The sequence below is a fragment of the Pelophylax lessonae genome (assembly GCF_965119305.1).
Source record: "Pelophylax lessonae genome assembly, chromosome: 2".
Lineage (NCBI taxonomy): Eukaryota > Metazoa > Chordata > Amphibia > Anura > Ranidae > Pelophylax > Pelophylax lessonae.
Genome location: NC_138769.1, coordinates 44634381 through 44650132, shown reverse-complemented (window position 1 = coordinate 44650132; position 15752 = coordinate 44634381). Strand labels below are relative to the sequence as shown.

Below are 15752 nucleotides of genomic sequence, written 5' to 3'. Positions count from 1 at the left end.
CAGTCAGAGGAAGATCACATATTACTCGCTATGTCTGTTCCTTCTGACATTCCTGGAGTTACACAACGTCGCTTTGTCCTAGAAAATACAGTAATTGCTGTGACCCCATTGATGATGGACCCCCCCCCCCAATCCTCCACTTAGTTCCTGACACTGACATGAGGACAAGAAATGAGGGGAGAAGGGGTCACCAACACTGAATAAGTACATAGCATGGAAAAAAAAAAAGCCAAAAAACGATGGTTTTGATGTGGCTCTTGACCCCATTGAAGCGATTTCCATGCTACACAATGCTGTGGAATTTTGGGACCCTCAACTTTACCAGGGTGCCGGAGCCAATACAATCTTAATCTGCATGGTAAATTGCTGCGTTTTAGGCCTCTTGCACATGGAAGTAAAAACCACTATGTCAAAAGTACACTATATAAGCAAAAGTATTGGGACGCCTGCCTTTACACACACATGAACTTTAATGGCATCCCAGTCTTAGTCCGTAGGGTTCAGTATTGAGTTGGCCCACCCTTTGCAGCTATAACAGCTTCAACTCTTCTGGGAAGGCTGTCCACAAGGTTTAGGAGTGTCTATGGGAATGTTTGATCATTCTTCCAGAAGCGCATTGGAGATGTCAGGCACTGATATGGATGAGAAGGCCTGGCTTGCAGTCGTCCCAGAAGAGTTGAAGCTGTTATAGCTACAAAGGGTGGACCAACTCAATATTGAACCCTACGGACTAAGACTGGGATGCCATTAAAGTTCATGTGTGTGTAAAGGCAGGCGTCCCAATACTTTAGGTAATATAGTGTATAGCCGTGTAAAGAACAGTAATACAATGATGATGCTTGCAAAATTGTAAAAAAAATTAAATAAAAACATTTTACATTTGAATGCAGTAAATTCTGTGTATACACAGGTATATTACAACGGCAATTCAGGCAGATCAAAGAGGATAAAGAATAATTTTAGGTATGTATATGCCTATGCACAGTTATACACCTATATGCGCGCACGCATGAGGGTTGATTTACTAAAGCTGGAGAGTGCAAAATCTGGTGCAGCTCTACATAGAAAACAATCCATTTCCAGGTTTTGTTTTCTCAAAGCTTAACTGAACAAGCTGAATATAGAAGCTGATTGGCTACCATGAACAGCTGCACCACATTCTGCGCTCTCCAGTTTTAGTAAATCAACCCCTATGTCTTTACAGAACATTTTATTTAGGATTTTGCAGTCAACAAGATTCTGAGTATAAGCATCAGTAAATTATGCGGCGGGGGAAATCGCATGCGATTTGGGACAGGAATCGCACTGCATTCCTGTTCAAATCCCATGCAATTCTTTGCAGTGCGATTTGCACCCGTACCTTTTGTATGAATGCAAATCGCACCGCAAAGTTTTGGTATCAGGAGCATTTTCACAAGTACTCATGAAAATACTCAGTGCATCCTTAGTCAAAATGCTACATATACATATATTATATATATATATCTTTACTTTCAGTTGCGTTGTGTTATAAATAATGCAAGAGATTGCAGCGCACACGTGCACAACATCATGGTGTGAATGAGTCACATAGAAAACCATTCATGTCTATGTGCCTTGCAGTGACCTGTGTTGATCCGTTGCGATCTGATGCAAAAAAAGTAAAAAAAAAAAAAACCCAGGTGACGTGAACAAGCCCAGAAAAAAAATAAAAAAACTCAAAAAACAAGAAAAAAAAATAAAAACAAATATACCCCAGGTCACACAGGGATGTAAACAAGCTCAGAAACCCCCCCCCAAAAAAAAAAAAAAAAAAATATATATATATATATATATATATATATATATATATATATATATATATATATATATATATATATATATATATATATATATATATATACCTCAGGTCACACAAGACGTAAACAAGCCCAGAAAGAAAGAAAAAAAAAAAAAAACACAAAAAAACAGAAAAAGAAAGAAAGAAAAAAACTCAAAAAACAATACAAATATACCCCAGGTCGCACAGGGATGTAAACAAGCTCAGAAAAAAACAAACCCCCCCCCCCCCAAAAAAAAAAAAACAAATATACCCCAGGTCACACAAGACGTAAACAAGCCCAGAAAAAAAAAAAGAAAAACTCAAAAAACAAGAAAAAAACCCAAAAACAAATATACCCCAAGTCACACAGGGATGTAAAGAAGACCAGAAAAAAAGAAAAAAAAAAAAAAACGCAAAAAACATAAAAAAAAAAAAAAAAAACCGATCCTTCAGCAATCAAAATAGCCAGATTCTTAAAAGAAAAGGATTGATGTTTTTTTTTTTTTTTTGCTTCCCTTGTATTTATCGGTGTCTGCCCACCCAAGGTAAAAATTCTCCTCTGATCCGGGTGGAGGAGGATATATAAACAGAAGGTGTACATCTCGTCTACCCGAGACTGAGCCGAAGGTATAGACCTTCCTGCTAGGTGTGCTTCATTCTGCGCCATTCCATACTATCAAAGTGAGTCATGAAAAGTGTGGGCGGCTTTGTACACAGAGAATTGCGGGCGGTATATGTTGTTTCTTGTTTTTGTATAAACCTAACCTAGAAACAATCAGTCAAATGGTAAAAGATTAACTGCCTGACCAGCAAATTACATAGGGGAGCATTCAGGAACATTTGTTCAAAGAGAAAAAAAGAAAAGTGGTGCGGGCACACTCAGGGAAAAACACATTTTAGCAGCTTTTTAAATCAGAAATACAATATATGAAGTTAAAGAAGAGTTCCGCCCCCCCATGAAAAAAAAACAGTCAGCAGCCACAAATACTGCAGCTGCTGACTTTTAAATATTAGAACTTACCTGTCCAGGGAGCCCGCGATGTTGGCACCGAAGCCGATTTTCGTAATGGCTCTCGGGTGCTGCCCTTGTCATTCAGGGTAAGGAAACCCGGCAGTGAAACCTTTCGGCTTCACAGCTGGTTCCTTACAGCGCAAGCGCGAATCGTGCTGCGCTTTGTAATTGGCCCGGCACCGGAGGAAAAAGGAGGGGGCCTAAATTCCGAGGGGCAACGCCGCTGCACTGTCTCCCAGAAAAGGGTGGACCCGGGGCGCAGAGCAGTGCGCCCCGAGCCCACCCATTGTGTGACAACGGCGAATGAAAATTCGCTATTGTCACACGGATCCTCCTCCTGGCCAATCAGGAAGCGGGTCCGAGACCCACTTCCTGATTGGGAGAAAGGCAAAAACCATGTCATTGGCCGAGGAGGAGGCGGGGGGAGGACGCGAGAAGACGCCGCCGCTGCAGGCAAGTGCACTACTGCACTGGTCTGTCTGCATTGAAGGGGGCACGGCACGCTGGTCTGTATGCATAGAAAGGGGGCACGCTGGTCTGTCTGCATAGAAAGGGGGCACGCTGGTCTGTCTGCATTGAACGGGGGCACGCTGGTCACTCTGCATTGAAAGGGGGCACGCTGGTCACTCTGCATTGAAAGGGGGCACGCTCGTCTCTCTCCATTGAAAGGGGGCAGGCTCGTCTCTCTCCATTGAAAGGGGGCAGGCTCGTCTCTCTCCATTGAAAGGGGGCAGGCTCGTCTCTCTCCATTGAAAGGGGGCATGCTCGTCTCTCTCCATTGAAAGGGGGCACGGCACGCTGGTCTCTCTGCATTGAAAGGGGCACGGCATGCTGGTCACTCTGCATTGAAAGGGGCACGGCACGCTGGTCACTCTGCATTGAAAGGGGCACGGCACGCTGGTCACTCTGCATTGAAAGGGGGCACGATGGTCACTCTGCATTGAAGGGGGCACACTATACCTTAATTACTGAAGGCCCCTTCCACACTTTTGTGACCTCAAAGTCACACAATTTTTTTACAGTGTTTTTTTGCCGCAAAGCAATGCCTATTACATTTTTCTGTTTGCGCCCCCCCCCAAAAAAAAAACATTTTGAGCACCAGCCGCCACTGATACAGGTACAGCGGTTCACGCAGCCGAGCCAACCTGTCACAGCATATCTGCGGCGGGTGGTCAGCAAGTGGTTAATCTACATTCGCCAGTAGAGGGGATCACTTTAAACTCCCAACTCCCCATGGCTAACATTGCACAACACTCTACTGCATTCCCTATGGGTGAAAGTGTAAAACAGAAGGAACTAAACATGTACTGACTTAGTAATGAGACCTCTTCAAAAACAACAGTGAGCTTATGTGGAATCATGGCATGGGTGGGTCGCTATACGGCCGCTCCATACTGTGAAATCCTGTGCCCCTGTGAGATGGAATGAAGATCTCCAGTAAGAAATGCATTGCTCAGATTCCTGCCATATCTTCACAATGACCAGACATGGAGCATTCCAGGAAAGTTCTCCTACAACTGCGAGTATACACTGCCCTTCTAGGTGCTTTCAAACTGCTCCAATGAAAAAAATATGCGTTTTTGATGCGTTTCCGGTGCATTTTCTGGTGGCATGCACCTGTGAAACATGGATATTTGACTCAGAAAACGCAAGTGTGGTGCTTTTTAAACCGTTTTTGACGCATTTTCCATTTATTTTGTTGCGGTTTTGAAAAGTGCACCAAGGATGCAACATGCAGGACTGTTCAAAGCGCACTGAACCAGCAGCACCGAGGTGTGAGGAGTCCCATGGGATCTAAAGGGAAATATGCATCAGTGTAAAAGAGCTTTAAAGTGTATTGAGGGCAGCACAGTGGCTTAGTGGTTAGCACTTCCGCCTAGCAGCACTAAGTTTGTTGGTTCGAATCCCAACCATAACACTACCTGCCTGGAGTTTGCATGTTCTCCCTGTGTGGGTTTCCTCCAGGTACTCCGGTTTCCTCCCACACTCTAAAAGACATGCTGGTAGTGTAGACTATGGCAGTGATTTATAGCATCCCCAGCGGCCCACCAGATGTTACATATAAAAAGAGATCTACGAATGGAGGAGCTGGACCTTTCACTCGCCCGCCAGCCCTCCATTCATACAGCATTGTTTTTACTTCAGGAACTGACTTAGCGTCTATGAATGAAGCATGGGGTGGGGGGGGGGGGGTGGCTATAGTCAGCACTTTTGGCAAATGCCTGTCACTGCTGCAGACACTCACATTAACCACATTTCCGACCGCATTACATATTATATTCTTTGTGGCTTTGAAGTGGTTTACTGGGATTATGGCTGAATATATCAGCCATAACCCCAATATCGTTTTTTGTAGCTGGTGGCTGGCTTTCTCATTAAAAAGCATTCCGAGCGGCTCATAAGCAACTGGAACAGTTTCCGAAGCAGCAGGAGTGGACAGTCACAAACCCAACCCCACAACACTGTTTCTCGGGCTTACTGTTTTCGCCGGTTCACCCAAGAGACGGTGGGGCCAGCTGCTCCCAAAAGAGTAGATACTTTTTAATCGTCTCTATGGCCTTGGAGGACCGGAGCACCGTCATGATGTCACTTCCAGTCCAGCCTACAAGTAAATATTTTTTTTTTTTTAACCACTTCGGGACCGGAAGATTTTCCCCCTTAATGACCAGGCCATATTTTGCAATTTGGCACTGCGTTACTTTAACGGACAATTGCGCCATCGTACGACTCTGTACCCAAAAAAAAATTGATGTTCTTTTTTTCCCCACAAATAGAGCTTTCTTTTGGTGGCATTTGATCACCTCTGCGATTTTTATTGTTTGCGCTATAAACAAAACAAAAAAAAAAGCGACAATTCTAAAAAAAAAAAAAAAAACATTTTTCACATTCTGCTATATAAAATTCTCAAAAAATTTAAAAATCAAAAATTGTTAACATTCTAGGCCAATTTGTTTTCTGCTACATATTTTTGGTAAAAAAAAAAAAAAAAAAATATCACAATAAGCGTATTTTGATTGGTTTGCGCAGAAGTTATCGCGTTTACTAACAAAGGGAAAGATTTATGTCATTTTTATTGTTTTTTTTTACTAGTAATGGCGGCGATCTGCGATTTTTAGCGGGATTGCGGCAGACAGATCGGACCCCTAACTGACATTTTTGGGGGGACCAGTGACATTACTACAGTAATCAGTGCTAAAAATATGCACTGCTACTGTAATAATGACACTGGCAGGGAAGGGGTTAACATTATGGGTGATCAAAGGGTTAAATGTGAGCCTAGGGGAGTGATTCTAACTGTGGGGAGGCGTGGCTTGTGGAATGACCATAGAGACATGTGATTCTATATAGAAGGATCACATGAGCTCTGTGATCATTCCAGGGAGAAGAACGGTCGGCTGTGTTACAACATCTGACCGTTGTTCTCTCTCAGCGGGGAACGATCGTGGGTGTCAGGCGACAATCGGAGACACCTGCCCCGTGCCTCAGCTTCCCCGCTGCCGAGTGGGGGCAGGACCGCGCCACTGGCGGAACGCTCGCCCCCTTGCTTCAGGTGCGCGACCGGCGTAGGTCTACGTCGGTTTGCGCAGGAGGGCCGCACTGCCACAGTAAAAAGGCGGCGGGCGATCGGAAAGAGGTTAAGCAAAAGAAAAAAAAAATTGATCTTTTGCTTTTAAAAGGTAAAGAAAAAAAGATTTTGGAGTCTTTTTGACCCCAGATCTCTCCATAAAGAGGACCTGTCATCCTTATTTATATTATAAGGGATGTTTAAATTCCTTGTAATAGGAATAAAAGTGATATAAAAAATAAATAAATTAAAGGGACAGTGTAAAAATAAAAAGTAAAATATATAGGTGCCCCCAACCCTCCGTTCTCGTGTGCAGAAGCGAGCGCATATGTAAACGGTGTTCGCACCACACGTGAGGTATCGGCGCTAATGTTCGAGTGAGAGCAATAATTCTAGGTCTAGACCTCCTCTGTAACTCTAAACTGGTAACGTGTAAGTGTTGCCTACTGGGTTTTCAAGTACTGTAGTTTGAGTGTGAGCAATTTTAAAGCGAGAGATGTTGGGTATCTATTTACTCCGCGTAACATCTTTCACGTTTTACAAAAAAATTGGGGTAAATATTGTGGGTTTTTTTTTTAATTCATTAAAGTGTATTTTATTTCCAAAAAAAACTTTGTTTGCAAAACCGCTGCACAAATACAGTGTGACATAAAAAGTTTCAATGATCGTCATTTTATTCCCTGGGGTCTCTAACAAAAAAAAAAAAAAAAAGTATAATGTTTGAGGGTTAGAAGTAATTTTATAGCAAAAAATACTCATTTAAACTTGTAAACAAAAAGTGCTGGAAAAAGGCCTGGTCCTATCCCCAGCAGCACCTGAAGATCATAGCTGCTGGGGTATCCGGGAAAGGGGCAGAAGACCAAAGATTTCAAGGAACACCGTAGCCAACAGCATACTCATCATTCAGGTAAGTAACATCCCTGGTGCAAATTTAGGAAACAAAAAAAAATAAATAAACATGGTGGATGCTGTACTCACAAGATGAATTCTTCCTCCCAGGATGGGCTCAGGGTGGGTTTTATGGCTACAGTTGTGAACTTTTGGACTGGATCATTCAGCTGTACAGAGCACACCACAGGGCCTGGATGGAGGGGGGATGACAACAACACACTAATGACCAAAGTACTAAAACGTAATGGCATAAAGTTGGTCTGGGAGTCTTTTATAAAACATGTCAACATTTTCAAATCAAATAAAACAACCCACAAGAAGTTTAAGGCTCGTACACACTATAAGAAAATCGGGCGAACATTTTCGTCCAAAGAATTTTCGTACGATTTTTGTATAGTGTGTACACAACTTTCTACTGACGATTCAGAATTTTCGTATGAAAATTCTCGAAGGGACAAACTCCAAAATCTTTCTCGGAGGGGAAAAAACAAACGATTTTTGTTTAACCACTTTACCACCGGAGGATTTTGCTGTCTTACGTCTGGGCCACTTTTTGCGATTCGGCACTGTGCGACTTTTCACTGACAATTGCGCGGTCGTGCGATGCCGTACCCAAACAAAATTTACGTCCTTTTTTTCCCACAAACAGAGCTTTCTTTTGGTGGTATTTGATCACCTGTGCGATTTTTACTTTTTGCGCTATAAACAAAAAAAGAGCGTTTATTTTAAAAAAATAACAATATTTTTAAAAATTTTTTATATGAAATTCCCCCCCAAAAAATGTAAAAATCTAATTTTTTTTAAATTTTTGGCCAATTTGTTTTCTGCTACATATGTTTGGTAAAAAAAATCACAATAAGCGTATTTTGATTGGTTTGCGCAAAAGTTATTGCGTTTACTAAGGGAAAGATTTCTGTTATTTTTGGTGTTTTTTTTTTTTAACACATAATGGCGGAGATCTGCGATTTGTTTTGCGGCACTGCGACATTGCGGCGGACAGATCGGACCCTTGACTGACATTTTTGACACTTTTGGGGGTACCAGTGACATTACTGCAGTAATCAGTGCTATAAATATGCACTGTTACTGTAAAAATGACACTGGCAGGGAAGGGGTTAATTTTATTGGAGAGGGAGGGGTTAATGTATGCCTGGTGCTTACTGACGTGTGGGGGGGGGAGGTGACTGAGTGAGTCAGGGACAGATCGGATGTTCAGCTATGCTGAATACTCCGATCTGTCACTCCCTGTCACTTTGTTTACACAGGCGGGCGGATCTCCAAACTAGATTCCCCGACGATAGGGGAAGAGCAGCGGCGGCGCTCCTCCCCTGGCCCGACTCCCGCTGTGAATGAAAACAGCGGGAGCGCCGCCTACAGGGGGAGGAGTCCAGCGACGTAGGTCTACGTCGCTGGACGTTAACGAGCCACTGTGCCGCAGTAGAGGCACAGTGAGCAGAGTTAAAGTGGTTAATGTGTACCGTTTTCGTACGATTTTTGTACAAGAAAAATCAGAAAAGAAAGACTGCGCATGATTAGAAACCATAAACAACAAAAAAAGCCTTTGTCGTACGAGAATTTTCGTACAAATTTTCGTTCATCGGTTCCGATTTGCTGTGAAACGAGAAAAATCGGACAATCGATCGCCCGATTCTTTTATAGTGTGTACCCAGCTATAGTCCATCCTATTGGCACAATGCAGAATGCACAACAGTGTTGGGAAAACCTGGAGTCAATAAGCCAACACAACAGCTAGTATGTAAGGCCAGTTTCACATCGGCTACAGCTTGTATGAACTATGAACTATAAAAAATAAAGGAAAGTTCTTTTTAGATAGATATAAAAAGACATTATAAATACTTTTCCCCTTTTTTATAAGTGATCATATTCTCTCTGTTTGCAACTGCTTAAGAGCTTGGGGGGAGGAGAATCAGCAGCACACTGAGCTTCCCAGTGAATAGCTGTACAGTGGGGGCGTGTCAGGACAAGTTTGATCATTGGAGGAGAGTAGGCCGAGTTCCCAGTGCAGCTCAAGAACTGACCACAGTGTGGTTTCCTGCTTATATGTGGTCAGATTTAATAGGAAAGCAGAGGGACTGGAGGGAACACGGGGGATTTCAGACAAAGGAAGCAATACAAAGAGAACAGAACAGGATACCTTTTCCATACAAGTAGATGGTACAGCAGGGACATATCAGGAATATGAAGTGTTGGGGGTAACAAACTCTTTAAAGATGCCGGAGGGTTCCAGCGCCTTAACAACCACCCGCTGGCGTCCTCAAAGAGTTTGTTACCCCCAAACACTTCATATTCCTGATATGTGGCTGCTGTACCATCTACTTCTATGGAAAAGTCTCCTGTTCTCTTTGTATTCCTTCCTTTGTGTGAAATCCCTGGTGATCCTGCCAGTCCCTTTGCTTTCCTATTAAAAACTGACCACACTAAGGTCAATGAATAGCCGGTTGTTAGGGAGCCAACACTTGCCTGTGTCCTTAACAACCAGCTATTCACTGCTTATGTGCTGCATTTAAAATAAAAAAAAAAAAACACACATTGCGTTTTAGTAGCGCTGCAGTGTGAAAGCAGCCTAAAAGCTTCAACAAAGCTTGCTGAATGTTCTTCAAGTGCTTTGTTAAAGCTCGCTGTTCACACTGCTCTTATACAAGCTGAAGCCCGTGTAAAACACTTTGTAAATGTTGAATACAGATCCTAATGGGAGTGCTGATTGCCACTTTAAGCAAGCTGCTAGCAAGCTTTCAACAAGCTTCAAGAAGTGCTGAAGCCTACTAGCAGCTAGCTTAAAGTGGCAATCCACGTTGTGTTCAACATTTACAAAGTGGACCTGAATGGTACTTTAAAACTTCAACAAAGCTTATTGAAAGTTCTGCAAATGCTTTGTCAAAGCTCGCTGTACACACTGCTCTTAAACAAGCTGAAGCCCCGAGTGAAACAGGCCTAAGAGTTTTTTTTTTTAAATAATTTAAACACTTTTATCTAGCATGAAGTACAATATTGACTTTTTCACTTGCAACAATGGATAACAAGAACAAGTAGATAAGAAATTTACACTACCGGATGGGTTGGCTTCTTCCGTCAATGACGCTTTGATATTCCGCACCTGAAGCTTCAGCTCGTGGGCTCTGGGTGGTTTTGGGGGGCAAACAACTGCAGAACCGAACCCAGCCATATTCTGAAATGACAGAAAGCACACATTATGCCACGGACCTCCCTGGTGACACCTACTATCATGGCATAAACAGAGTAACTGGCAGACAGGAGAAGAAAACTCTGCCAATAAAAAGGACCATACACATGAGCCTCCGGGGCCTGAACTGGACCAAAATCTATATAAACCGCAAAAATTACGACATCCAGAAAAACCTTTATTGGAAATACGAATTAATATACAATGATCAAAAAAATACTAAAATCAAAAAGACAATGAAAAAACCTTTATTGGAAATACTAATGAATATACAATGATCAAAAAAATATTAAAATCAAAGACAATGATATAAGAGTTCCTAATGGAAGGCTTGGAGGTTGGTTTCACTGGTTTGGACCACAGGGGTTAATACCATTGGAACCACACTTACTGGGGGGAGAGGAGATATTTTGGGCCATACCTAGGAGACATGGGACTTGTGTTATAAAAATGAGTGGTCTAGACATGGTCTGTTGGCTCTGAGGAAGGGGCTTCAGCCTCGAAACGCGTCAGCCATCATCTATTGAGGACAGCAGTTACAGATTGTTCCAGATGTTATGGATTGGATATGCTGTTTTATAGCATTTGTTTGTGAGTATATTTAGTTTTAATTATTAAAGCCTATTATTGACGATAATGCGCTAGGCCGGTGCGCCCCTTCGTTTGTTTTTGATTTTAGTGCCTTCAGACAACCACAGCCATATAGGGCAGCAAGGTTGTAGCCATTTGAGAAGCCAAGTGTGAGTTCTGTGGAATGAATTGGACAGGGGGCCCCATTTCTGAGCACAGGAGAAAGGTGCTACTCCGGCAGGGGTGTCCAAACTAAGGCCCTCCAGCTGTTCAGGAACTACAATTCCCATGAAGCATTGTAAATCTCTGACATTCACAGACACAACTAGGCATGATGGGAATTGCAGTTCTTGAACAGCTGGAGGGCCATAGTTTGGACATAGCTTGGTTATAAAAAATATGTATCAATCATTTAAATGCTTCCGTGTACCTAGCACAAAAGGGAGGAGTCACGCCTTGACTCCTCCCATCCGTGCCAGGCACACAGAATCTCATCAGCATGTGGTGATACTGCCACGCGCAACTTTTTTTTTCCCTTTCTGATAGAGCAAGGGAGGGTTATAACCCGTCAGATTTTTTTCCGCCATCTGTGTCCCATTTCGGAGATTTTCCATCACTTCCTGTCCCATAGCCAAACAGGAAGGAAGAGGAAATCTCTGCAAATTAAGGGAATTCCTTGGGGACCTCCAGGTCTCCATTGGAAGATTCCCCATCTATTACTTTTTTGTTTTCTTTTTTCACTTTCAATGATAACGGTAAACAGGACTAATAAAGAGGATGAATCTCCCTAATGGGGGCACAGACATGAATAAAAACTGACTGGTGCTCCAATCCCTCTCCACTCTGAAACTAAAAAAAAAAGTTTTGCCTTTAGTTATACTTTAATTGAACAAGCTGAAGTTAGAAGATCACAAACAAATGATTTTCCAGCACACTTACTAGCCAGCCTGCAAAACAACAAAATTGGCCCTGCCTAACAGTTAGGCCCCTTTCACACACTCCGTCCATCGGATGGACTCCATTTATCTCAGCAGGTGATCGATCCGCCGATCCCCCGCTGAGCAGGAGAATGACAGCTGTGTCTCCATGCTGTATGTGGAGACACAGCTGTCAGGTCCCCATGCAACTCAATGGGGGAATCGGATGGGAACGGACCGTCGGTCCGTTCTCATCCGATCCCATCCGCTGGACGGAGGATAGAAAATAGGGTTTCCATCTGTCCAGATTTGATGGATCGGATGTCAGTGGACATGTCTCCGCTGACATCCGATTCCCCATAGAGATGCATGGGGGGACCGTTCAGATCCGCCAAAAAAACTGACAGGCGGATGTGAACGGTCCGCCTGTGTGAAAGAGCCCTTAAGGTTAAAACCAGAGGTGTGCACACATTTGTAAATACATGCATAGGCTGCAGTGCCCAAGCCAAGGGATCTCTGTATATACTGTGGTCCTAAATCTGAATTTCCAGAGCCTCTGATCTGTTAGACAGGCCAATTTAGTTGTTTTGCAGGCTGGTAGGTAAGTGTGCGGGGAAATCGATTGTGTGTGATGTGCATCGCCCTTCCATATGCGCACCTTGCTGCAAAGGCCAGTTATAGGTTGGGGTGGTTGCCACTTTTGTTGTAAAGTGGAAATTAGAATCTGATTGGTTACTGTGCACAGCTGCACCAATATTAGTAAACGTCCCCCTATGTGTCTTGTCCTTGCCGCTACTCGATGTAGACGTGCCGCTCTGGATACCCTGATAAGCGTGGCTGTATCACCATGCCGATGCGCTTCTGTGTACCCGACACAGAGAGGAGGAGTCAGGGTGTGACTCCTCCCATCCGTGCTAGGTACACACAAGCAATAAAATGGTTAATACATGTTTTTTTTTTGATCATTGTGTGTATAATATTTGGTATTTTTAATAATGGTTTTTCTGAATGTCATAATTTTGCAGTTTATATTGATTTTGGTCGAGTTTGTTGGCAAGGCACGGCTAACCTACATACAGACTTGTATAAAGTACTCAAAATTTCTACTTGAGTAAAAGTACAAGTGCTCGATCAAAAAATTACTTGAGTAGAAGTGGAAGTGCTCGCAGAAAAAGTTACTTAAGTAGAAGTACTAAAGTATTCAACATTTTTTTTACTTAAGTATTGCAAGTAGTTTTTTCAAAAAATTTGCTACTTAAGTACTAAAAGTAAAAAGTACCAGTAGTTTTGAAAAAAAATTTCTACTCAAGTACTGAAAGTAGAAGTACAAGTACTGTGTTATGTAGTTATTAAAGAAAGAAGTCAAAAGTATGAACATCATATTGTTTTTTATTATTTCAAATGATTTATTCAAATGATTAACCTGTGTTTGTTAGTAGTTTCTTGATGCACTTTAAGCGCTGTAGCACCATTTATTTGTTTGTTTCATATTTTCTTTTTATTGGAAAGATTTGGTATAGCAGCTTTTATTATACACAGCCTTTATTTTCGAATGCGCTGATTTACAAATGACATTATACACATTTTTTTGAGCTTTATGCAACCTGCCATCTACTGTTCTGGCAGTGGTATTTTTTTTAAAAGTAACGAGTAACTATGCAGCACAAAAAAAAAATACTTGAGTAGAAGTATCGAAATCATCGAAAAAATGTAGTGAAGTAAAAGTAGAAGTAGGAGAAAAAAATTCTACTCTAGGAAAGTACAGATACCGCATTTCGGTACTTAAGTACAGTACTTAAGTAGTTCTACTTCGTTACTATACATCTCTGCCTACATATCAGCAAGAAACGATGTATGCGGCAATTAAGATGGACTAACTTCTGCTGGAGGTACAGTGCCTTGAAAAAGTATTCATACCCCTTGAAATTTTCCACATTTTGTCATGTTACAACCAAAAACGTAAATGTATTTTATTGGGATTCTCGGTGATAGACCAACACAAAGTAGCACATAATTGTGAAGTGGAAGGAAAATTATAAATGGTTTTAAATTTTTTTACAAATAAATATGTGAAAAGTGTGGTGTGCATTTGTAATCAGCCCCCTAAATCAATACTTTGTGGAACCGTCTTTCACTGCAATTACAGCTGCAAGTCTTTTTGGGGATGTCTCTACCAGCTTTGCACATCCAGAGAGTGGCATTTTTTCCAATTTTTCTTTGCAAAATAACTCAAGCTCTGTCAGATTGGATGGAGAGTCTCTGTACAGCAATTTTCATGTCTTGCCACAGATTCTCAATTGGATTTAGGTCTACACTTTGACTGGACCGTTCTAAAGCCCCGTACACACGTACCGATGGTCGGCTTACAAATGTTCCTCTTTTCTCCCCGGGATGTCGGTGTCTGCTGAAAAGTGCAAAGACAGCACAAGGACAGCACAAGAATTTTGTCCGCCGACTGCAGAAGTGATGTCATGTAATGGTTAACTTTCCCTGTGTTTTCTATTTTCTGAGCATGCCCAGTCTTGCAAATCTGCGGTCTGTCGGCCGAATTGTGTACTGACAGGCGAACAATCGTCCGTTCTGGTGTCGGCATACAAATATTTTCATGTTTGCACGAAAGACTTTTGTCCGCGGATTGTGCGCAGACATCTGTCGGAGGCACCATACTAACACGCGTACAATCGGCAGATCTTTCGTCCACCGACGTTTGTATGCCGACGATCGGTACGTGTGTACGGGCCTTAACACATGAATATGCTTTGATCTAAACCGTTCCATTGTAGCTCTGCCTGTATGTTTAGGGTCGTTGTCCTGCTGGAAGGTGAACCTCCGACCCAGTTTCAAGTCTTTTGCAGATTCGAATAGACTTTTTTCTAAGATTGCCGTGTATTTGGCTCCATCCACTCAACTCTGACCAGCTTCCATGTCCATGTTGAAGAAAAGTATTCCCATAACATGATGCTGCCACCACCATGTTTCACGGTGGGGATGGTGTGTTTCAGGTGATGTGCAGTGTTACTTTCCCACCACATATAGTGTTTTGCTTTTAGGCCAAAAAGTTAAATTTTGGTCTCATCTGACCAGAGCTCCTTCTTCCACATGTTTGCTGTGTCCCCCACATGGCTTCTAGGAAACTGCAAATGGGACTTCTTATGGCTTTCTTTTAACAATGGCTTTCTTCTTGCAACTCTTCCATAAAGGCCAGATTTGTGGAGTGCAGGACTAATATTTGTCCTGTGGACAGATTCTCCCACCTGAGTTGTGGATCTCTGCAGCTCCTCCAGAGTTACCATGGGCCCCTTGGCTGCTTCTCTGATGAACGCTCTCCTTGCCCGGCCTGTCAGTATAGGTGGACGGCCATGTCTTGGTAGGTTTGCAGTTGTGCCATACTCTTTCTATTTTCTGATGATGGATTGAACAGTGCTCTGTGAGATGTTCAAAGCTTGGGATATTTTTTTTTTAACCTAACCCTGCTTTAAACTTCTCCACAACTGTATACCTGACTTGTCTGGTGCGTTCCTTGGCCTTCATGATGCAGTTTGTTTACTAAGGTTCTCTAACAAACCTCTGAGGGCTTCACAGAACAGCTTTATTTATACTGAGATTAAATTACACACAGGGGGACTCTATTTACTAATTAGGGGACTTCTGAAGGCAATTGGTTCCACTAGATTTTAGTTAGGGGTATCAGAGTAAAGGGGGCTCAATACAAATGCACGCCACACTTTTCAGATATTTATTTGTAAAAAAAAATGTGAAAACCATTTATCATTTTCCTTCCACTTCACAATTAT

General features: G+C 42.4%; 1 protein-coding gene across 1 annotated transcript in view; it reads right to left on the bottom strand.

Moving 5' to 3' along the window:
* Positions 1-15752, bottom strand: part of C2CD2 (C2 calcium dependent domain containing 2) — a 184781-nt gene that overhangs the window by 51850 nt on the left and 117179 nt on the right. The window contains exons 6-7 of the mRNA XM_082246288.1: positions 10339-10456; positions 7357-7459 (exon numbers count right to left, since the gene is read on the bottom strand). Of these exons, the coding sequence (XP_082102414.1) occupies positions 7357-7459; positions 10339-10456 (221 nt within the window). The remainder of the gene's footprint in view (positions 1-7356; positions 7460-10338; positions 10457-15752) is intronic.